The sequence below is a fragment of the Tachypleus tridentatus genome, chromosome 9 (assembly GCF_004210375.1).
Source record: "Tachypleus tridentatus isolate NWPU-2018 chromosome 9, ASM421037v1, whole genome shotgun sequence".
In the NCBI taxonomy this organism is placed as follows: Eukaryota; Metazoa; Arthropoda; class Merostomata; order Xiphosura; family Limulidae; genus Tachypleus; species Tachypleus tridentatus.
The window spans coordinates 64,365,381-64,390,910 of NC_134833.1; the positions used below are offsets into that span (position 1 = coordinate 64,365,381).

Below are 25,530 nucleotides of genomic sequence, written 5' to 3' on the forward strand. Positions count from 1 at the left end.
GGATAGTGATCTTACTTTTCCTCAGAGTGTATTAACTTCACGTGGAATAATTCGTTTCTGCTATGTAAACTATGTCTTCATGTTATATTTCTGATTGATGTAGCTTTACTCTTAATGGTATATTAAATGTTCAATCTAAGCAAATCTCGATTTTATTTATTATTATGTATTACCTTGAGTGGAATGTAGGTGAGCTTCCTCTTTACATATATGCATATTTTCATAAACAGATTATTTCTAATGTGTAATAATGAATTATTAATCATAGTCTAGGTTTCCAATGAATACTACATTGAAAACGCAGTTCAAAATAGCACACATTTCTGAAATGTATCTTGGTATTTACATTATTATAATTTACCATCTATACTTCATATTGATGGCATTGTAGGAAACCCCTCCACAGTTTTCGTTATTACCCCAACGAAAATATCCTGGAGCCTTCACTCAAGTCCATAAGAAAATCGATGAAAAGTTGTACAGTGCTGAATGAGGTGATCTGCTCACAACAAGAGTAGAACTTCGATTTTTATCGTTAAAATTCCTTAGACTCACCGCTAAACCACAAAGAACATCGATAACAGTTTGTGAGAGGAGACATTATTGAAATGTAATAAATATAATACATGTTTGTATCTAATATGATTGTTTCCTAAATGTGGTGTTAGTGACATCGTTTATAATTAACATGTGATCTTGTTGATAATAACGATATGATCGATAATACTTTACATTTCTTTCAGCCTTTTACTTTTTATGGCTGTATACATTGTTTCAAGTTGATCAAAACTCAGTTTTGTATCCTATTCTAGAACTTATGTTAGGAATTTGGTTAATGTTTGAACCTGAGGTAGAAGTATTTAATCCTCATTTAATTTCAGTTATCAAGTCTTTCATCAGTACTTTAACCCGAACACATTTCATGAGTGAATGTACCATTTGTTTCTTTAACACAACAATAGCCCAAATATGTTACCATGGCATAGTTTGTTGAGTTTTCCTGCCAGATGTGACACGCAGATGTTGTGTGCTTTAAGTACTGTTCAAATTAAGTACAATTCCAACAAAAAGTCGTGGGATTGCGCAATGTCTGTTTTAACTGTCTTTTTTTCTTTTTCGTTAACCAACATCGCTTTGAATCCAGAACGTTTTATTTTGAATTTTAACATTCGTTGACACCGACTTTAATAGTTAAAATTTTCTGTTGGTTATATATTATTTTCAGTAATCACATACAGTAAGATGAATTATACAGCGTGACTTAGTGGTCAGTTGAGAAGCAAACAATTTAGAGCAAGTGAAATATGAGAAAATGATTGTTTGTTGTATGTATTGATGAGTTGCGGCCTACTCTACATGTGGTTATATCTGTGAGGTCAAGGAAGTCGTTGGTTTTGACTTAGCTGACTTTTTTATAAGTAAAAAGTAAGAAGCGCAAGAATGTAAACAGAAGTATCTTCTAATGACAGGTCAGTTGATATCCCGAGGTTTTAGGTACGTGAATATCGCAAATGGTTCAAAATAAACCCGAAATTACGTGTTAAATTTATTTCCCAAATTTCTAGTCACAAATTTAACTTTTTAGACATAGCTGTTGACACTTTACATCTACTTTATTACCAGCGTACATTACAAACCCATTTACAGATGTTCCTGTTCACATTTTAATTATTTTCATCCCTCTGAGTACAAACATGTTGTCCCCCGTTAGTACAGCGGTAAGTCTACGGATTTATAACGCTAAAATCAGGGGTTCGATTACCCTCGATGGACTCAGTAGATAGCACGATGTGGCTTTGCTATAAGAAAACACAAACACACACTAAATATGTTATTCCCAAGGGTCGATTCCTACGTCTGAGACGTCTCAGTTTCGACGTAGTTTGTAGATTTCAGACAATATATTTGTAACTGTTGTCGAGTGATGCAATCATGCTCGCAAAACCAACTTATAAGTTTCTATGATATTCTTTCAGAACTGTTGTAGCAACGTAACTTTTTTATAATCATTGCAATTTACAAAAAATATTATTAAACTATTTCTGGTTTTTATGTCGTAAATGATCGGATAAATATTTTTTTGCGAATTTTGCGTTACAATTCTGATTTAGGATCTTTTGTAGAATAGAAATTCTATATGAAGAATTAGTAAGTGGAATACAGGTTACACAGAAGTCTTAAGCAAAGAATGTGAAAGGTTACATTTGTATCAAATCTGTATGAATCTATTGATAAAAGTAAATATACTGTGTGGTCCTTCAAAATAAAAACAAGTGACTTGTGTGTTTTAATCGGTAAACAACATATTGTAAAAAACGCTTGAAAACATACCGCATCTATAATAGAGTCACGTTAAAACGGAATAAACATGGTGGCCAAACACAATAATCATTTATTCACTTTTTAGGGTTAATTTACAACATTTTGTGACGCCCGAAAATATATTTAGAAATGTTCCAGTTTTTGCATGTTCTCAAGGATAGAAGTCTCATAGTTCTTAAGTTTTCATTAGTTGCAGAATCCTAAGATAACAATTGATATCATTAAATAGCTTACACACATATATCAGTTAACAGTAAATAAATGTACATTTGTGTTGCACCTGACGAAGTATCATCCAAGAAATTAAGCATCATCCTCGTATTGGTTTTTTCATGTGAAGTTGGAATACTACACCATCAAGTAATTTGACAATAGAAACAGTAGGGACTACCATGTATATGTCTGCCAATACTAAATTCACACACAAAAAATATATATAAGCATTGTAAAGTGATTTTATTTTGAGGAACATAGTAATGTTTCACAAGGACATCAATTTGTTTTCTTGGTATATGTTGGTCACGTTTGCTGATCCTGTATGGAATGAACACTTGTTGTATGTCCGTTTCTGACACAAAGCACATCATTTACTATGAAGAAACCAATATCTAACTCTCAACATATATTCCTGAACAAACTCTACAGCAATAGCTCCTATCTATAAAATAAATGTATTGGCTGTTATTTGAGAGTGTTTATTCCCTAAAATAAATAACTGAAGTTTTTAATGTTGTAACATATATACATATATATATATACAGCTTATATATTTCATCTATTGTTTTGTCAGAGCTTTTGTTCTGTGGAGAACCTCAAAAGAAATTCATTAGTCCAAGAGAAGACGTAAAGGTAACCTTTATGCACCACGAAAATAGCAAATTTATCCATTACTATCCAAACAGCAAATTTATGTTCCTAGACCGTAGAATGGCATTACTATCTAAAATAAGTTTGTTATAAACATTAGTAATAAAACGGAAAACCAAGAAAACTGTAATAACAGCTTGGTTACAGATGATGTCAAGGTCTCACCATAGTTATCTTAGGATGATCAGTAAAGACTTTATCTTTCTTTATAATGTGACTAAAAAGTCCGCTTTCTTTGGTAGTAATGGACTATTTTCAACACTTGCACTATACATTTCATAACTAAATATATTTTTATACGATAAAATTTAAACTCTTTGACAACACCGTCATTTATAATTAATTGTTCCAAAAATCTTAACGAAACCATCGCCAATTCATGATGACACGTGCCAGTGCAGTCATCTCGTGCAACAGCGGTAAATCCACGGACTTACTAAGCTAACATTTGGGGTTTGAACCCTCGCGGTGGTTATAGGATATAGCTCACTATAGCTTTGTTCTGACACAAACAAAACGTCAATTCGAAGAACATATACAAATGGCAAACAGTTTAAAAACATTTGTGTAAGTTGCAAGGAATAAGTTGTACTTGCTTCAAGTTACAAACGGTTGTACAAACTCTCATGACTAATTCACGAGTATGACTTCATCACTTGATAATATTATTAATATCATAGTTTTCATCACTCGTTAATGCTATTAATATCATAGTTTTCATAACTTCATAATGTTATTAATATCATAGTTTTCATCACTTGATAATGTTATTAATATCAAAGTTTTCATCACTTGATGTGAATTTGAACCACAAATCTATATGTATGTTTGTTAAAAATGTTTAAGAATGAGTGGTAAAGTGGATTTTTAAATTTATTTGTGATTCTTTACCTAATTTAACCATTTTTTAATTTTTTCAGAAACATCAGTGGTGTGACATCGCTATGATAATTTGTGTACATTCAACTGGATTATTGTTATATTTTCTTTCAACAGTAACAGGTAGAAAACAGGTTCAAAGTTGTCACCTTTCAACTGTAAACTTAATGTCAGAATGCATTTGGTTAGGTTAAAGAATAAACTGTAAACAAATTAAAATGTTAAAAATTTATAATATAATTTATTATAATTATAAATCAAACATGTTTTATGTTTATATAATCATAGCTAAGACTGTGATTTATCTTGTCCATAGTTTTATCATATAATTCAAAACCTTTATTCTGTTGAGAACCTTATGGATTTCCCAATGTGTCTTATACACATTCTACGTTTATTACAGATCCATCAAGAAACCTACAGCCACTGGTTCTCGGTACGAGCCCCCTCTCCTGTGATGAACGCATTATTGGATACATGTTATATTTAGATATATAATATAAGAAAAGCAAACTATAAGTAATAATTTAATAATGGTGATATTTTAATATTGCATTATAGTGTTTGTAGTTTTGAAAAAGAGATAATATTTTTCTAGTTAAGCTATGTAATTAATCTAGAACATTATAAAATTCTCTTGTCTAGGGTATTGATCACTAGTTGAATGTAGTTCATTGAAAATAAAACTCCTTTTAGATATATAGATATGTGCCAAAAGTATTAAAAGGAGCATTAATTTCGAAATACTGTGTTTTTAATATTTTTACTTGGTTGGAAGCGCTTTCAGATCTTACATTACTCTTCAACCAACCTAGTTAAATACAATACAAACAACTCGTCAGGAAAATAAAAATGTGTTTACAATAAATACATCCTATTAAAAATATGCTAACAAAGATATAAATACATTTTATATTACTTCCAATCCATGAACAGCGTGATAATATAAATAAAATAAATATAGTTGTATCAACTAAAAATAACAAGTAAATAAAACATAGCTAAATACATATGAAATTAAAATTCTTAATACTTTTTTTAATGAAATACCTGAAATAATAAATGTTTTTGTCAATCATCAGAAGACCAAAATAGAAATTAAAAAACGAAAGTTTTCTGTAATATATCATTGTCTCTCAAGATACGCATGGCCAGGTGGTTAACTCACTCGACACGTAACCTGAGAGTCACGGGTTCGGATCCATGTCACACCAAACATGATCGCTCTTTCAGCTTTGAGGGCGTTAAAATGTACAGTCAATCTCACTATTCGTTGGTGAAAGAGTAGCCCAACAGTTGGCAGTGGGTGATGATGACCAGCTGCCTTCTCTCTTGTCTTTCACTGCTAAATTAGGGACGGCTAACGCAGATTGTAAATCCGTAGACTTAACGCTGTACTAGCGGGGGACTGTTGGAAAGAAATTGTACACCGAAATTGTTGAAACCTTACAAGAAGAACATACAACAGCTTTACAAAGGTTGAAGCGAGTTATATTGAATATATATTAATGAAATGCACTGATTACGTTATGCTAAAATGATTTAGATTTTGCAAAAAAGCAAATCACTCTACACTCTACGTTATAAATTCTCTATAGAATAGATGTATCAGAAATATGTTTTGACGATGTTTGGTGTTTTTTTCTTGTACGTTAAGATACACTGTACAAAAGAGGTAAATGTATCCTAACCAAATGGCGACGTTCACAAATTGTGTCATTGAACTTATGGATAAAAACTTCTCCATACGTTCCTGTATAAAATGCATACAGAACCTTGACTATAGCGATATATAAGCGTACAAAGTAATTTTGATTCCTTATTTTAATATAATATTTTCTGTGAATTACTTATGGTATGTGAAATGGAATATAACTTGCTCAACGATGTCGTTAATTTCGCTCTATCTGCCCTTTGTTATTTTTTAAAGATAACATCAGATATGATCTGTGGAGTTGTACACAATAAGCTATCTATGCTCTGCCCACCATAGGTATCGAAACCCTGTTTCTAGCGTTGTATGTATGTAGACATGCGGCTGTGCCACTGAGGGGGGGGAAGTAAAAGATGGAAGACTGAATGAGCAGGAATGAGAGGGGTCGAAGTGAGTGACAAAAATAAAGAAGATGGTAACTGTATGATAGGACAGTTCAAAATATAGGACTCTGGTAGAAAGCTGACAGATATGTAGAATACCTTCTGTATATATACTTGATAGATCTTATAAAAAATTGATAGGTGGGTAGAAAGCAGAGAGCAAATAAGTTTAGGTAGCTTTGATAAGTGTGTAGATAGTCGAGACAGGCTGATAGGTTGATATATATATATACATAGTTGTGTAGACTGCTGATAGTAATGTAGATAGTTGGTAGATGTGTATAGTACTGTAAAGATGTTCAGATATCCGATAACTGTGGTTTCAGGTGACAGATGTGTGGATTTCTGGTAGATAAGTAGATGGGTGATAGTTGTGTGTAGGTGGGTGAAAGTAAAATAGAAAATTGTATAGGGTATGGATAGGTTGTTCAGATATCTGATAGTTCTGTGGGAAAGTGAACAGTTATACAAATGGCTTTGTTTTGTTATCATTTAAAGAGAGTGAATTAATCAGATGACATATAGTAATGATTAACATGCACCAATATTCCATAAAGGTCTAATATATTTAATGTAAATATTGAATATGGTGGATGTATTAAACCCTAAATTTTTCACCTGCAGTAAGTAAGAAATTCATGATTAGGTGCATTATTGGAAACAGAGAAGTAAAATGGACTTTCTCAGTCAGACTTTAATAAAATATGAATCACAAAGACATAATTTCTTCGAAAACATTTTTCATTTATTTATTACTCTTATGTTCAAAACACAATAGTTTAGGTTTTCAAAGAATCAAGAATAACTTGTCACATGGAGCACCAAGAACCTAATTCATCCAAATTTTCCTAGAATTTAGAAGCATCATAAAGAAAGCTGGGGGGAATATTTTATACGCAATGTTAACAGCACACTGTTTTAACTACGTGAGAGAAATAAGGGACTGGTCAGTTTATTCACATATTGACTTCACCATTAACTCCAATATCACCAATAAATATCACAACTGTCCTAAAAGCCGTGGAGTCAACAGAAAAAAAACCAATTCAGTTTCCTTTCGGACACTTGCAAAATGTATTGCTATGAAAACAGCTCTACCAGGATAGACTTTCATGCAAACTTTTGACTTCTCCAATACCTCTCCTTAGCTACAAAAGTTCCTGTCTTATCCAGGGAACATTATACTCGTGGCGAGGTAATGAATACACCACTTCTTGATAGGTAAGCCCAAATATAAAGAAATAATTTGATATTAGTCTTTGTTAATATTGGGAATTCTTTAGCGTGGGGTATCTGGACCAGTAAATATCTGTATAGACCACCTCAGGGGATCTATTCTGTAATCATTTTTCACCTGATGTCTTCATCTCCATGCGACCCGTAGAAACATTATTAGCAACATGGAGAAACCATGTTTCAAAGATGTTCAAACCAATTTACTTTTTCGCGATTCCTGCGCCTCTGATATAAGACATCTCGGAGAGAACAATTCACAAAATAATGGGACTTAGAGAAGACATAAAAGATATAAAAAAACGAGTAAGTTAACTCATTTAACATATTCAAACAATCACAAATTACTCGACAAAATACACAATCACAGGTAAGGTTAATTCATGTTTATTTGTTTTTCTTTTTCAGATCTGGGCACAGGACAGGTAAAACTTTCGGCGCCTGTCCTGTGAAAGTGGGTTTTCGTGGGGCCTTCCCGTTTTTCCCCACATCCAAATCTAAGACATTGGATCTTCAGATACCAGCCAGGGCAACACTAATGTCCAGCCCTGAATCGGGTCGTATGACGTTGATATCTGCTTGTTATTAGAAGAGTCTACTTACGTGTCTGAAGTTTCTGATTTATTTTTAAACTTTTCAAACACCTTTGTAAACTCTTGTCTTCAATTGACAAGAAAAACAAATGTGCGTGTTATTCTTGGTAAGAATATACTATCGCACGAAAGACAATTCATAGTACGAAGGTTTTATTCTTGATATATATATTTATCGTACAGATGTTCTTTAAGAATAATTTATCGCTGTTGCTACATGTGGTACTTACATGTCTGTTTTGATTGATAAAACAGTATTATTGTTTAACGTTTCTTACCAGTGTTATATTTCTCTGTAATAAAATATACATGTTTAACATATAAGTGAGATACATGTTGAAACCTTTTTAACTTTGTTCCAAGGATAAAGTCTTGTAACATATAAAACTAACCAAATTTATGTATTAGATAATTCCTGATGGAAACTCTTGACAATTAGTTATCGTGTTGAATAAATATTTAAAACTTTCATAAAACACAACAGCACTTACCACCAACTCTTTAACCGTGTAATGGGATTTCACAGTCATGCTTATATCACACCCAGCATTCATAAATTTCAAGAGAAATTATCTTTGAACTTGCCCTTAGACTAAATAATTGTTTCCATAACATGGACCGCCAGTGTTAATGACTCATTTATTTAATTGTAAAGTGACCCAAATGAATCACTGGCAAGTTTATGGAATTATACCCTTGGCTTGTGGTAGAACTTACACATGTTATGTCTTCCATTCAGGGGAAACTATAGGTCATCTTGAACTTTCAATATATGAACTTACGGGAATGTTGGATAAATGGATAGAAAAGTGAAAGTTCTTTTACAATGTGTGATACATCAATATATACATCAAACAGGACAATATATGCAACTTTAAAACTCTTACTGTTGCTACGTCTTAAATATAATATTGATATAGAAATATTGCTAATTTAAGAAATATCCTTTCTTCACCAAACAACACACAATCTTCTCACATTTTGAAACTGTTCTAATTAATTTTGTTACTTATACTTGTCAAGCATGCCGGAATGTTAACGTACACTAGAGGACAGTCACGAAATGTGAAACATTTTCTGACAGTGAAGAAAACGCTTAAAAATATTAATCAATAATTTCAAACAACAGCAAGTATTGTATTGTACAAACAAAATTTAAACTGAATTGTTTATTGTGTAGAAAATAGTAAGTCATACACTTAACAGGAATATTTCAGATAATATTCGGAATACACATCATACAAATGCTAAAAATTATTAACAGCGTAATGTTTGGAATTTAAAACAAAAACCACTATCTTATACTTTCAACTCATAAAATTAACCGATTAATGTTAAAACTAAACAAAATTGTTATCAGTAAAATTTTGGGAGGTTGGGAAAGGAGCAAAGCTATTCAAACTCAGCAGCTGAATTGTTGGGGCAGATCGTACTCCCCAGTTCCGACGTCTGTGTTTATCTTTAACTTGTGCTGAGCTAATGGTTAACGATCTTGAATACAGAAAGCAAGTTTCTAAAAGTAGATTAATTCTGTAGCTGAGCTCAGAAAATTCGTTTTCCATTTTTATTATAGCCCACCAGTGGCTCAACGGTATGTCTGCGGACTTACAACGCTAAAAACCGGGTTTCGATATCCGTGGTGGGCAGAGCACAGATAGCCCATTGAGTAGTTTTGTGCTTAATTCAAAACAACAAAACAATATTATTTTTACTATAAGCACAATAATGCTAATTTAAATTTATATTCACTATTATAGAAACTCAGACTTTGTTTTTCTTACCTTTCAAAAGATAAGATGTATTAAATATACATGTTTCATTAATTGCATTTAATGTTAAAATATCTGCTTTAGGAATAACAAGAAAGAGAAGGATTTATAACGTTAAACAGATAAACGGTTACTCCAAAACTTAAACTATATTAAACACAAAGAGTGTTTCCAGGACACATAAGAAAATTCATACGGTTCTCAACAGAACAAAACTGTATATTTATATCATTTAATATTGCTGTATATTAGATATAAGTCTTTTCACGGAAATATATTAAAGCTGTAATATGTATAACGTGCTCTAACAGAGTGAAGCTTCTACAAGAAATGAAAGTGTAAAAAAACAGATGTGAGTCACGTGATATTATTACATGAATGGAAGTCTTATAATTTAGAAAGATCACTCAGTTATTGGTTTGTAGCAAACACGGTTCGTCCAATCTATGAAAGAGAATTGCAATGGTTGGTGAAGATGGTACTAGCTATGCTATCAAATTCATGTTAACTAGAAATTAATTTAAACTATTGGCAGAAAAATGTTTAATAAATGATATAAAAAGGGTTTTCTAAACTGACATTTTCATGAAAACAGCAATATTGTCAACATGAAAGTTCTGCTTGTAACTCTTGTTGTCCTCGTAAGCCTATCGATGGCCAAAGGCAACACTATAGATGTTGGTTTGCAACTGATGTGTAGTAAGTTCATTTTTAATATTTATTACTATATAAGATATTAATTAATCGTATTACTTGAATAAATAGTATCTTTTTGTATTTTTCCATAAGAAAAACAAAGCAACAGAAACTGAAATAGAATATTATTGAAGTAAACTTTTTTATGTGCACAAGAACATTACGATACATATGAAAATATAAAAAAATGTTTCCTTCAGACGTGACAATTTCCAATGACTCCAAGGATTCGAGTGTGAGATTAAAAATACTTCCACAGAATATTTTAACTGTATTATACATGGACTTTTGGAATAATTTCATTAAAGTTCTACACTTCTATTTACGTCTAAATATTAAGATCTATTATTGGGAGAAAATAGTATAACTTCTTCCTTCTATTAAATACGTAACGTAATTCTATTTTTTTACGTAACACGACGAAAATATTCTTCTAAAGAAAATCAATCACGTATTTTTATGCAGAGACGAATAAAGAAAAGCATGAAAAAATGAAAGAGATAAGAAAGTGCGAGAGAAAAGTAGTTGGTAAAAAGGCACCTGAGGTAAGTATTTGGAATGTTATAACAAATCATTTTTCTTTAATTCATTATGATTTTTGGAAACAATGTTTTATTTTATGATTGGCAGATATTCTCTTCAGTATGAAGATTTCTTGATATACGAAAGGTACTTAAAATTTCATATATATTTAGGGAGGCCCGGCATGGCCGAGCGTGTTAAGGCGTGCGGCTCGTAATCTGAGGTTCGCGGGTTCGCATACCCTTCGCGCCAATCATACTCGCCTATTCAGCCGTAAAGGCGATATAATGTGACGGTCAATTCCACTATTTGTTGGTAAAAAAGTAGCCCAAGAGTTGAGGGTGGGTGGTGACGACTAGCTGCCTTCCCTCTATTCTTACGCTGATAAATTAGGGACGGCTAGCACAGATAGCCCTCGAGTAGTTTTGTGTGAAATTCAAAAAAACAATCATATGTAAGGTTAGTTTAACGCAATAAAAATAAATGTTAATATTGAAAAGTTATAATGACAGTATTCAAATATGTTAGGAAAGTATTTAACGATATTTCTGTACTTCAACATCGTGAAAATTATTCATAAGTTTAAAATTTGGTTTTAAAGAACCAGAAGAAAAGTTTAATTTAAAATTGCTAAAATAACATTTAGAACAATTATATCGTTCTTAAGATATGAATTTACGTTTACTGTTAAATGTCACAAAAATGTTGAATGTGATATTAACGTTGATGTAACAAAAAGTGTTTTTCATCTCAAGCTTCCAGATGCAGTTAAGACTTGTAAAAAAAATGTAGTTTCTGAAGACAAATTGGACGAATTTTGGAATGAAATCTGTGATGAAGGACAAGAAGCGAATATGCAGGTGATGATTAAATATTATGAAATTATGGTTTAATGTCTACTTGCGTAATCAAAATTTATTTTAATATGTTGTACGAAGAAGTTAAGTTGGAAACATATCTGTAGAGTACAAAGAGCTCATTTCTTTTATTTGTCAAGTGTGTTATAATCTCATTGTTATATAAAATTACTAGTTTCTTTAGAGTACGGAAAGAAAATAATTTCGTTATAGTGGTACCTACATCGCCTACAAAATAAAATTTGAGACTTGTGTCACTCGAAAAGCGAGGCATAGTTTCAACCCTAAATACGGGTTTAAGTCTTGTCCGTTTTAAACTACCCTGTTTTTAGAATATAAACTCGATACCCTATCCCATGTAACTCAGTTGTAATTGTTGTGGAGTTGTATTTTATAACAATTATTATATTTTGTAAATCCAAAAGTCCTTTAAATTTTTTTTTATTAATAATTCTCTGTAATACGTGTAAAATGGAACCACTCATACCTTAAAATTTTACAGTCACTATTGTTTTTCAGATTTTGTGAAGTCAGTTTTCGAAAGTTCTATTTAAGCTTAATTATTTATCTAATCATACTTAACTATTAATTTCATTAATGATATTTGCAACATCGGAAAAACATGGTATTAGAAGGGAACTATTAATTCAGTTAAAGATAGATATAATGGCAGGAAAGTTTGATATTACAATATTACTATTAATTCGATCAAGCATAGCCACAAAAGTGTAGAACTGTGATATTACAATATAACTATTAATTTTGTTAAATGTAGATACAACAATATAGAACTATAATATTAAAAAAAATCTTGAAATATCTTCTGCAGGACTCTATTTTATGCATTCATAATTCCATTAACTTATGTGTGAAATGAACCAAATGCTTGAAGTTGCAGTAAACTACTGAAGAATAAGTTATGTGATTTATACCTACCGTATATAAAATTTACTTTAAGGCTTTAGACAAATACAATTTACAATTTTGAAAGCTTTTTCCTCTTATAAAACATTTCATAACATTAAATCTTATTTATCTATTTTTGCAGCAATTCAAAAACTGTATCGCTGACAAAGTTGAAGAAGCTGGGGAGGATTCAGAATCTTTACTCATTGCAATAATTAAGAATTGTATCTGAAGACGTAAGTTAATACGGTTAATATGTACTAATATTTTAGAAACAAACTAAACAACTACCACTGAACTACGACATCTTTTGTTCTAAAAAGTACATAAACATTATTATCTATAATAACATCAAAAAGGGTTATACTTTCAAATGACCTAACGCGTTGCATATCGAGCGGTTGGAGCTTATTGTAACTATCCACATATCATGAACTTCAATTTAAGTAAAGTATATCATGCGTTCAAAAGAATATTATGAACATTTTCATTAATTAATCTATTTAATGTTTCATATTTCATATTTATGTTATTTTCGTAGTATAATAAAATTATACTTTTGTTTTCAAGATTTTAATGTTATGAAATTATGTGGCGATATATTTTAAGATTTCTACTTTATATTTTAGTTTAAACATGCTATTTCAAAAACGAAGATAACAAAACACTTATTAAAACTTATATTTCCTTACATGGTTATGGTCCGGCATGGCCAAATGTATTAAGGCTCCTAATCCGAGGGTCGCGGGTTCGAATCTCGGTCGCACCAAACATGCTCGCCCTATCAGCTGTAAGGGCGTTATAATGTGACGATCAATTCCACTATTTGTTGGTAAAAAAGTAGCCCAAGAGTTGAGGGTGGGTGGTGTCCACTAGCTGCCTTCCCTCTATTCTTACGCTGCTAAATTAGGGACGGCTAGTGCAAATATCCCTCGAGTATCTTTGCGCGAAATTAAAAAAAACAAACAAACCTTACATCGTCTGATAAGGTACTCTACAGTTAAAATACTATGACTAAATGACGTAGGTATTCTTGTTATAAGGCTTCAGGTACACTACACTTTAGGATAGTAATTCTGAAACAATTAATTTTATATGTTTGATGTACACCAAAGAAGCATATGTTGTATTTATCCCTATACACTTTCGTTAAATGTAGATACAACAGTATAGAACTATAATATTAAAAACTCTTGAAATATGTTCTGCAGGACTCCATTTTTATGCATTCATAATTCCACTAACTTATGTGTGAAATGAATCAAATGATTGAAGGTCCAGTAAACTACTAAAGAATGAGTTATGTGATATATACATATCGTATATAAAATTTACTTCATATATGTAGCATATATATAGCAACACTTTGCATTAAGGAATGAAAAATATCACTGGAGAAATTTTAAACACATGTACCAAAACTAAACCAACTAAAATAATGAAACACAAATATCTGAAATAAAATTACATTTTGTTTAATTCCACAACGTTTATATTGTCGAAATATTAAAAACATTATATTGTTATTTTTTAAAATTGGTCAATATTATGTTATTTTCTCCCATATTTAGTATTAATTATTTTGACTGATATATTTCATGAAATGGATTTGTTTTTGTTCTGATTGAATTCACTTTAGAATTTAATTGTTTTGATGTTTATAATTGCAGCTTAGACGGATTACTTAACAACTGATGCGGACCAACATTTACATATTACTTATAATATAATAATCTGAATCTGTTGTGGTTTCCTTCTTTTTGGTATTTGTTTCACTGTCTAATACTTTTATCTAGAAAATAAAACTTTAATAAAGCAATAAGAGTGTTCAATTCTAAGTTGTGTCAGAGTAAAGACCACAGTATGATATTGTTATCTCACATTTTTGTTGTGGTTTCTTGGATACTTGGCTCCGAGGAAAAGAACCTACTGTTGATTTTTTTTAAGTTAAAAATATATTGTGAATTACATTTACCCAAAATGTTTCAATAAGGAAAACTGTATTGAATTTCGAGTGTTTAAAAGTGAAAATGTGTTTTAGAAACTTTTTTAAAACCAAAACCAAATCTTCGTCTAATGGTCACGTTTGTTATTAAAGAGCTTGTTTGTTTGTTGTTAAGTGAAAGGCTAAATAATGAAATATCTGCGACCTCACCACCAAAAGTATAGAAACACGATATTTAGTACCTTTAAAGTAGTTTGAACTTGATTACAAATCTGGAATGACAGATATTAAACCATTGATGGCTAATTCGCCATATAGGGTACAGACGCCTCTGACAATTGAATTCAAGGGTGTTGTATACCGTGTACAACTCGCAAAAAGTTTGGCACGCAGGTAAAGCAATTGCGGCCAAAGACTGAAGCCGAAAAAGTCATTCCTGACTCATTAACGCGAAAAACATAGACTGGAATGTTGAATGTTTATTCGTAATAATGTTATAAGGGAGTAGATGTATAAATGTAAAAAACTGAAACGAACAAATTTTAGCTTTATAAATAATACTTACATTAAAGTTCAGAAAGAAAGAAAAACTTAACGTTGATACAACGTGTACAAGTAAACTATACAGTATGTACAACTTAAATTCAATGTAAAATATAAAAACATTCTTTTATCTACGCACATTGTGTCACCACTTTAACATTGACCGTGAAGATAAATACTGATGATGTCGGTTTAAACAGTGGCGTATTCTGCTGAAAACTAAGCTGACTTTTTTCGTACATCTTATTTATTAAAACTGTTCACATTTCAAACTATAGAAATGTAAATTTCTTTAAAACGTCTATTCTTAGATTTTCTATCTTGGGAAAATAATGCAACATAACTATAAACTTTTATTTACTTTCTGATTTCTCATGTACAAAAATTTTATAAATACAGAACATTAGAATAATCATATCTCAATTATTTAAAAAAGATAGTAACAAAAAGTGAGAAAGAAAACACAGTGACAATTATTAAAATTATCTTACTCTTATCTTTACATGAACAACTTAAGTAACTGTTTGTAAACTATTTCCTTGTGTGAAAATAAGATATTTTTATTCACATCCATAATACCCTTCACCGTTTGTAGGCCCAACATGGCCAGGTGGATTAAGGCGTGCGACTCGTAATCTGAAGGATGCGGGTTCGCATCCCCGTCGCACCAAACATGCTCGCCTTTTCAGCCGTGGGGGCGTTATAATGTTACGGTCAATCCCACTATTCGTCGGTAAAAGTGTAAAACCAGAGTTGGTGGTGATGACTAGCTGACTTCCCTCTTGTCTTCCACTGCAAGCCCACCTGTATCTTTGCGCGAAATTCAAAAACAAACGAAACCAGCTAAAAAATCGAAATGAAGTCTCGCAAACCAAATACAAATTGGACTAAAATTTATTATTTAGTACTGACTGTTAACAAAGGTCGTAATAATGAGCATGAGAGTTTGTCATTAGGAGTTTAATAGGTTTATAAGGTTGTGTTTTATACTAAATAACCTGTTGTGTGGTTTGATGAACTTGTATTTGTCACAAAGAGAAACACCTTGTACACAGACGAATCGTGCAATACTTTGCACTGTGATGAGATTTGTGTATGTATTTGAAAAATGGATGGGACTATATGCAACTCTAAACCCATGTAGAAAAAACACTTTTATTAGTTATGGAATATTAGTCAGGGCAATAATTATGGCAGTGGTTTAAAGTATTGATATTATAGGTGTATTTGTTTCAGAATTCGCACGTATCTTTACAAAGCAATTTTTAATTTTTTGGCTGATAGGTTGAAACTGTGATGGTTACTCAAAGCCATCTACTACACACTTTGACTTCTCTTGAAGAGCATCCGTAACCGTGATCCTAGAAGGGAGTGCGCTTTATCTATTTGGCATGGCACAAGGAATGCTATACAACATAAGCACGTGTCAACAGTCAGAACATTGTTTCACTAAGTGGTAATACAAAGATACATCTCGCTTCACTGGATAACATCTTCCTGTAATAAGAGGGTATTAAATGAATGGTCTGACTGATTGTGTACAGGATGCTCTTGGAAGATGCTCGATAACACGTGTCACTATCAGTTGCACTGATGAACTTGAACTAATTCAGATAGAGAGGTTAGCCACCTTATCCCAGCAGTTCATTTATACACTTATAAAATCATGCATTATCGACTGGGATTTATAATAGTTAGTGAGGCGATTATACGTTTTACTAACAAATATTTTCTGAAACCTTATAGAGTTAATAAGTCTGTACAACCAATACCGGTCAGCTGATACTTATTTTCCTTGAAATATGACCTTTGAAAATCTATGGACATTATTTAATAAGAGTGGTTATGCTTTCTCACAAGATAAAACAGATATATACGTTTACCCCTGAACTGTTTTAGAGCGATAAAATAATTCAGTCCTATAAAGAAATCGTTCACATTTCACCCCGAAATGTTTATATGTGTAATTATGGAATTATTGAATCTTCTCTATATTGAAATCTTTAGTTCATGCCAGGAATTTTCCTTCCACATACAGGGCCTATATCTTAAAAATGTTATGTTAAAATAGATTTTTAAAAATATTTATAACTAAGACAGAAATGTTTAGTTTAAAAATGTTACTCATTAGAGCCAAAATTAAAATATTAAACATTGAATAATACTATTTTTATCATCCTGGTATTTCAGCGATAAGTCTGTAAAAATAAGGCTGGGAATCATGCGTGGTTCTGTGACTAACATGTCGAACTGTAAATCCAAGGTTCTACTTTTTGCGTCCACTTACCGCAAAAGTAAGTAATTAATAATAAATCGCGACTCGCAAAGGGTCGTTTGTGAGGTGCGTTATAACAGTAACAGCATATTATTGTTATTCAACTGGAGTAGTCAGTGTGGTGGTGGAAGGTAACTTTCTTTAGTCTATTAATCTGAAATCAGAGAAGGCTTAACCCAAAATCCATCTTCTGATTTTCCGCAAAATTCAAAATAAACTAATATCACTAATTATCGCGTTTTGACACCCTAGTTGGGTACACTACAGATAGCTAATTATACTTAGCAATACAAAAAAAAGGTATTTTTACTACTTCTTTCCGTAATGTGTTTACATTCAGTATTAACTACATTTATCCAAATGAAGATAGTGAGTGAGTTACAATTGAACCTAGTGGTACAGATATGGTATACTGAAATAATTAATGCATGGCAGGAATTATTGGTTTGCCCACCAAATGATCCAATGTTCTAACCACAGTTTGCAAGATAAAACGTTATATACTTTTTTAACTTTAGAAGCGTTAAAACTGTGAAGGTAAATCATACTGATTTACCCAAAGCTTACCCTACTAAATTAGGGCCGATTAACGCAGAGATCTCTCGTGTATCTTGGCGCGAAATTCAAATAAACCAATTTTGTTAATATCTTACTCTTAACAGGAAGAAGAAAAAAGAGATATTACAATTATGTCAGGGACATGTGTAACTTTATTTTGTTGCTTTCAAAGATAAATTTAATTGACAATGATAATAAATTGTTTATTTATTGTACTCTCTACTGTTATGTTATACAATGTAAAAAACTAAATGGTAGCTAATAGAATTTTTTTCTTCACTTCACCTACTTAGTGTATGTTTTTTTTTTGTCATAGTGACTATAAAGCACGTTCACACCAGCAATACGTTTGTTAATTTACAGCAACTTGAGGTAAGGAGAGAGTTCTAAAGAAAAACATTAACGATATATATTTAATTTTGCTCTCATAATAAACAGTGACTTACGTAAGACTAGCATGCAGTTAGTCAGTGACTGTACCTTGTGAAATAAAGTAAATGAGATTATTTTAGAAATTTCATTGCACTTGGAAAGAAATAAAAATTTACTGTTAGATTTAACTTATTTAAGACTTTTGTTTGAACGTTATTCCTGCGCCCGGCATGAACAAGTGTGTTAAGGCGTTCGACTCGTAATCTGAGAGGCGTGGGTTCAAATCCCGGACGCACTACAAGAAGTTCGCCTTTTCAGCCATGGGGGCGTTATAATATGACGGTCAATTTGTTGGTAAAAGAGAATCCCAAGTGCTGGCGGTGGTTGGTAATTTCTAGCTGCTTTCCATCTGGTCCGTAAAATATCCCTTTATAATATATAAATTCTTCAGTGATGCCGAAAAATATATGTGTGAAAACGACTTGTTTGGGTTGAGAATGTATTTTACGTAGAGGAGCGAACAGCGTTTCGACCTTCTTCGGTCATCGTCAAGTTCCTTTGTCAGGCTAATTCAGGAGTGTAACACTAGAGGAAATGCAGCTAGTCATCAGCAGTACGATGACTTTTACCAACGAATACTGGAATTGATCGAACATTATAACGCCTCCATGGTGAAAGGGTATGTTGAGGTATGACAGGGATTCGAACCCGCGACTCTCAGATAATGAGCCGAGCGCTTTAACCACCTGGCCATGCGGGGCCCTATAGTATAGGTATTATGTAGGTGCTGCGTACGGTGGTAGAACTGTTGTATATATTATCCGTGGATTAACATGTAAGTTTAATTTTAAGTCAATTATTATTACAAACTATATTGTTACGATATTGAAAGATGGAGTAGATCTATAGATACATTGGTTTCGCTCAATGATAATATTAATTTAAATTGTTCTGTGTATTTTTGGGTGATTTAATTTTTTTTTCACTACATCCCAACTACAACTGAAATAAGTCATTATCTAAATTAAATAATTTAATGTCTGTGGTTAAAGCGCTTTCTTATATTAACCAACCGACTAGATGTATTGGGACTGCAGTATCAACATTCGATAATATTTTTACAAAATATTGCAGTGTAGTTCCGGATTTAATCCGTTATGATGTTTGTAATCACTATGCATTATATTTATCTTTTACTGATTTATCAAATCCGCTTACATTTATAACCATTCAAAAAGACTTATTAATGCTGACACTCCAAATAATTTTATTTCTAGTTTAAGTTCTGTTAACTGGAACCATCTTGTAAATGGTTAATTTAATGTTGATTCACATTTTTCAAAGGATTTATAATTTATCTTTTACATTTGTTGAAACTGTGAAAGTGAATAATACAAGGGGTACATCTTGAATGACAACAACATTATTACGTAAAATAAGAAGAGAAAGACTTAAATAAACAATAGAAATATAAAATGTAGTCACCAAATGCTACCATTAAAAACACAAAGAGAAATGTGTAATTGTAGTGCACTACTGGGCGTGACAAAGTATTACGCAAGGTTGTTCTTACAAATATCTCAAAAAGTATATGTTTGATATAAATGAAATTTATAAAGATTAAATATCATATTATTATAGACAACTTGTACAATTATCATTAAAGTTATACGAGGTTTGCTAACATATCATGAATTACACATTGACAAATTATTAAGTAAATTCGTGACATGTGAGTGTAAAGTCCAAATATAGTTGTTGTTAAATGTAGTATAAAACATAAATGAAAAACTAATCTTTAATAACCAAATTAAACCAAGAAGCCACTTAATACACAATGATCAGAAGAAACTAATTAATTAATTTATTAACATAGCCACAATTTTTGTCATGGCTTTGATGAACCTATCATCGACAGAATGGTCACTTTTGAATGTATTTTACTTTAACATTGCCCTCCGCTGGTACAGCGGTAAGTCTCCAAATTTATAACGTTAACATCAGAGGTTCGATTCCTCTCGGTGGGCTCAGCAGATAGCCCGATGTGGCTTTGCTATAAGAAAACAAACACATAAAACACATACACGTAAGGCCCGGCATGGTCAGGCGTGTTAAGGCGTACGACTCGTTATCTGAGGCTCGCGGGTTCGCAAACAAAAGCACACACACGCTTTAACAGTTTTTACAGATGATAGTACAACATTCCCGAGATCATTATTTGATATAAATTCCTTCCACAAGCACAAATCGCACGGTTCATGATACTCCACAGGTTTTATGTGGGGTTTAAATCTGGTAAGGAGGCTGTCCATTCCATAAGCCAGTTGTTTTTGAAACCTAACTTTGAAAGGTAATCCATAGTACCAGCAGCAGCATAAAAGTGACTTTTCGTTTGAATCCTAAATATTTGTTCTTGTACCGAGGTTTTGATTTGTCTTTAAGAAATGTAATTTTGGCTACAGGAATCATTTTTGTTCTAAATTATTACACTAAACTCAACTATTATGTAATGTATAGACATATATATGTATATAATCATTGTTTTATCCGTTATTTACCGCTTTAAGTAAACTAATAATGGTGTCATTATATTATAAATTTAGTAATAATCATCTTTGTAACACGATTTTCAGATTGCGCTGAAGAAGGATTCTTGTAATTAAAATGTTTTATCGGTCGTTTTCGTCTTTGTTATTAAACATTAGTTTTCTCATCAAAAGCACGAATATAATGGTGAAAGCAAGTTCAGTAAACATTTTGTACAAACAAGAATTCCACTGTCACTGATCTATACTGATGGAACAAAGATTATAACAACAATAAATACAAATAATAATCTCAACTTAAAAGAATTTCAAATCATGTGAAAATTGTTTGTTATTGAGAAAAGAGGACATTTGTTAAGTTATCAATGTTTCCTTTATCAGAATTCTAAAGTTCATTCTTCCTACAGCTTATATTGGTATTCTCTCAAGTTCATTCTTGGTTCTTCCTACCGTTTTTGTTGTTATTTTCTAAAGTTCATTCTTGATTCTTCCTGCCGTTTTTATTGGTATTCTCCAAAGTTCATTCTTGATTCTATCTACCGTTTTTATTGATATTCTCTAAAGTTCATTCTTGATTCTTCCTACCGTTTTTATTGGTATTCTTTGAAGTTCATTCTTGATTCTTCCTGCCGTTTTTATTGTTATTCTCTAAAGTTCATTCTTGATTCTATCTACCGTTTTTATTGTTATTCTCTAAAGTTCATTCTTGATTCTATCTACCGTTTTTATTGATATTCTCTAAAGTTCATTCTTGATTCTTCCTACCGTTTTTATTGGTATTCTCTAAAGTTCATTCTTGATTCTACCTACCATTTTTATTGATATTCTCTTAAGTTCATTCTTGATTCTTCCTACCGTTTTTATTGGTATTCTCTAAAGTTCATTATCTGTAATTTCAAGATAGCGCAAAGCTAGATTATAGATTATCTGCACTTTTATCCTACTGGAAATCGAAACCCAGATTTTAAGAGCAGGTTCAAAAATAACCTTCAAATCGACTTGAGGTAATGTTAGTTAAATCTTCTTTGAATACGTACTTTATTAGATTAATCCAAATGATTGGATAAATATTTTTTTGCGAATTTTTGAGTTACAATTCTGATTTAGGATCTTTTGTGGAAACAAAATTCTATGTGAAGAGTTAGTAAGTGGAATATATGTTATACAGAAGTCTTAAGCAAAGAATGGGAAACGTTACATTTGTATCAAATCTGTGTGAACCTATTGATATAAGTGAAGATACTGTGTGGTCCTTCAGAATACAAACAAGTGACTTGTGTGTTTTAAACAACAGATTGTAAAACGTCGCTTGAAAACATTCCGCATCTATGATAGAGTCACGTTAAAATGGAATGAACATGGCGGCCAAACACAATGGTCATTTATTCACTTTTTAATTTACAACATTTTGTGACCCCCGAAAATATGTTTAGAGATGTTCCAGTTTTTGCATGTTCTCCTCAAGGATAGAAGTCTCATAGTTCTTAAGTTTTCATTAGTTACAGAATCCTAAGGTAACAACTGATATCATTAAATAGCTAACACACATATATCAGTTTACAGTAAATAAATGTACATTTGTGTTGCACCTGACGAAGTATCATCCAAGAAATTAAGCATCATCCTCGAATTGGTTTTCTCATGTGAAGTTGCAAGACTACACCATCAAGTAATTTGACAATAGAAACAGTATGGACCACCATATAGATGTCTGCCAATATTAAATTCACACAAAAAATATATAAGCATTATAAAGTGGTTTTATTTTGAGGAACATAGTAATGTTTCACTAGGACATCTATTTGTTTTCTTGGTATATGTTGGCCACGTTTGCTCATTCTGCATGGAATGAACACTTGTTGTATGTTACGTTCTGTCTGAACTCTTTCGTCCCTTACACCAGCAGAGTGATATTTTGATACATAGGTTACAGTAGATGTACGACGTTAGAAAGCACGAGGATTGCACAAATAAGCTGCATCCGTACATCATAGAATAACCTCTAGTAGCATGGCTTCAATATGAGACTGAGAACGTGATTGTGTAGTCATCTCTGATTTACAAGAAACCAGGACACCAGCCATTTAATAGAACAAAACACAGCATTTACGATGAAGAAACCAATATCTAACTATCAACATATATTCCTGTACAAACTCTACAGCAACAGCTCCTATCTATAAGATAGATGTGTTCGCTGTTGCTTGAGAGTGGTTATTCCATAAAATAAATAACTGAAGTTTTTAACGTTGTAACATATATACATATACAGCTTACATATCTCACCTATTGTTTTGTCAGATATTTCAGAGCTTTTGTTCTATGGAGAACCTTAGAAGAAATTCATTAGTCTAAGAGAAGGCATAAAGGTTACATTTATGCACCTCGAAAAGAGTATTGGTTAAAATAGTATTTCACTTTAACTGGGAGCACAGCATTGGTGACCAACTGAAATCTACAGTATTACTTAAATATATGTTGTGGTTTATTCGGTACCTGGCTCCGAGGAAAAGAACCCACTGTTGATTTTTTTTTAAATTAAAAATATATTGTGAATTACATTTACCCAAAATGTTTCAATAAGGAAATTGTCTTGAATTTCGAGTGTTTAAAAGTGAAAACGTGTTTTAGAAACTTTTTAAAACCAAAACCAAATCTTTGCTAAAATGGCCACGTTTGTTATTAAAGAACTTGTGGAAGGTTAAATAATGAAATATCTTCGACCTCCCCAATCAAAAGTATAGAAACTCAATATTTAGTAACTTTAAAGTAGTTTGAACTTGAATACAAATCTGGAATGACAGATATTAAACCATTGACGGCTGATTCGCCATATAGGGTACAGACGCCAAAACAAACAAACAAACTTAATCAGGTTTTCGATGGTTTGTTCTTCTGCCAGTCATTACACATGTTATTCAGGTTAATCATTAAATTTGTTTGATTTTTTGTTTTTGAATTTCGTACAAAGCTACACGAGAGCTATCTATGCTAGCCGTCCGTAATTTAGCAGTGTAAGACTAGAGGGAAGGCAGCTAGTCATCACTACCTACCGCCAACCCTTGGACTACTCTTTTACCAACAAATAATGGGATTGACCGTCCCTTATAACGCCCCCACGGCTAAAAGGGCGAGCATGTTTGATGCGACAGAGGTTCGAACCCGCGACTCTCCGATTACGAGTTGAACGTCTTAACCCACCTGACCATGCAGAGGCTTTGTCATTAATTAAGGAAATTTTTGTTGAACATCAGTAGGGTACTGCCCTGTAAATCGACGTGGCTCCAGGAGCTTATTCTCCAAAAAATAAATAAGCAGTGACGTGTAACAGACGCAAGATCACTTTTACCAAATCGTACAAATTGTTTTAAATTTTAATAAATTGTTTTGTTCAGAAATAAACCAATTATCAATACCAACTAAAAGAGTGTGTGTGTCTGTGTTTTTTATGACAAAGCGACATCAGGCTATCTGCTGAGTCCCCCTAGGGAAATCAAACCCCTTATTTTAGCGTTATAAATCCGTAGACTTATCGCTGTATTATCGAAGGGCCTTTAAAAGAAATACAATGCAAGAATACTTGTTCAGAAAATCAGAAGAGTAGTTTTTATTTTATTCCAAACATTTCCTTGGTGTTTGTGAAATAGTGAGATTGGGAAAGCTTAATGAAATGAACACAATCTTTTTATTATAAAATAAATAACAAGAAAATGTTGTTTACGTACTTCTGAATGTGAAAGACAGTCACTTTCACAGAATTGTAAATAGAATCACAAGGTTCTTTATCTCATGACAGACTTATGCAAACTAAGCACATTGATCTCCAAACAGGACTACATATTTAGATCTTCAGATAGAAATTGTCCTAAAAACGCACACTTCAATCTTACGGGTAAACATACTCTCTTTGTCAAGTTAACGATGTCAGCTCGAGATCTTCGTTCTCTCAGAGCATTAGTCGGCTATAATTGGCATATAGGTATGATCTGGTGAACCAGAAAATTATAAAATAGTCTATGATATTCTGTGCGACGTCGCCGCAATATTCCTTTCTGGCAGAGTTAATGTATTTGCTGTAATTCAGGAAGGGATGTGTTTGAAGCATATAAAAGGAAATTGAACCTTACTAGACACAGTATATCCTCAGCCAGAGATGTAAAGTTCAGAATTGGATACTGAGTTTGTAATTAATTGAATTTTAAATTGTTTGGAAACACTTGTTACGTGAGAACAATGTTGGCCTATGATATAAACTTTTTGTATACACACGTTTATTACTTACAACACCATATACTAAGATTTACTTCTGTTTGTATAAGCGAATAACGATTGTGTTTACAAAGTTACAGCCATATAGATTAGATGTTTTGCCATCTGTAATTAAATTGTTTAAAGAATTATTTTATGTTTTAGAGTGACAGGAAGAAAGAAATGATAAAAACATTTTAGGATATTGAAAAGTTATATTTTACAACATTTAGTTTGTTATATGCAAGTGTAAGGAGTTTTGATTTGTTGCAGCTACAAAATGGAATCTTTATGTTCTGCCC

General features: G+C 32.0%; 2 protein-coding genes and 1 long non-coding RNA gene across 5 annotated transcripts in view; 2 read left to right on the forward strand and 1 right to left on the reverse strand.

The window, feature by feature from the left end:
* The window catches only part of LOC143225322 (transcription factor ETV7-like), a 98,012-nt gene that overhangs the window by 44,056 nt on the left and 28,426 nt on the right, over positions 1-25,530 (reverse strand). The gene's annotated exons all lie outside the window — the stretch shown is intronic.
* LOC143227121 (uncharacterized) lies at positions 3,109-4,812 on the forward strand. Its single transcript, XR_013014891.1, has 3 exons — positions 3,109-3,171; positions 4,110-4,191; positions 4,472-4,812. It is a non-coding gene; the product is annotated as an uncharacterized LOC143227121 (long non-coding RNA).
* LOC143225321 (uncharacterized) lies at positions 10,303-14,563 on the forward strand. The gene is made up of 5 exons (XM_076454480.1): positions 10,303-10,459; positions 10,922-11,001; positions 11,734-11,838; positions 12,884-12,977; positions 14,412-14,563. Exons 1-4 carry the CDS (start codon positions 10,369-10,371, stop codon positions 12,971-12,973), a joined length of 366 nt encoding a protein of 121 aa, XP_076310595.1. The 5' UTR covers positions 10,303-10,368; the 3' UTR covers positions 12,974-12,977; positions 14,412-14,563.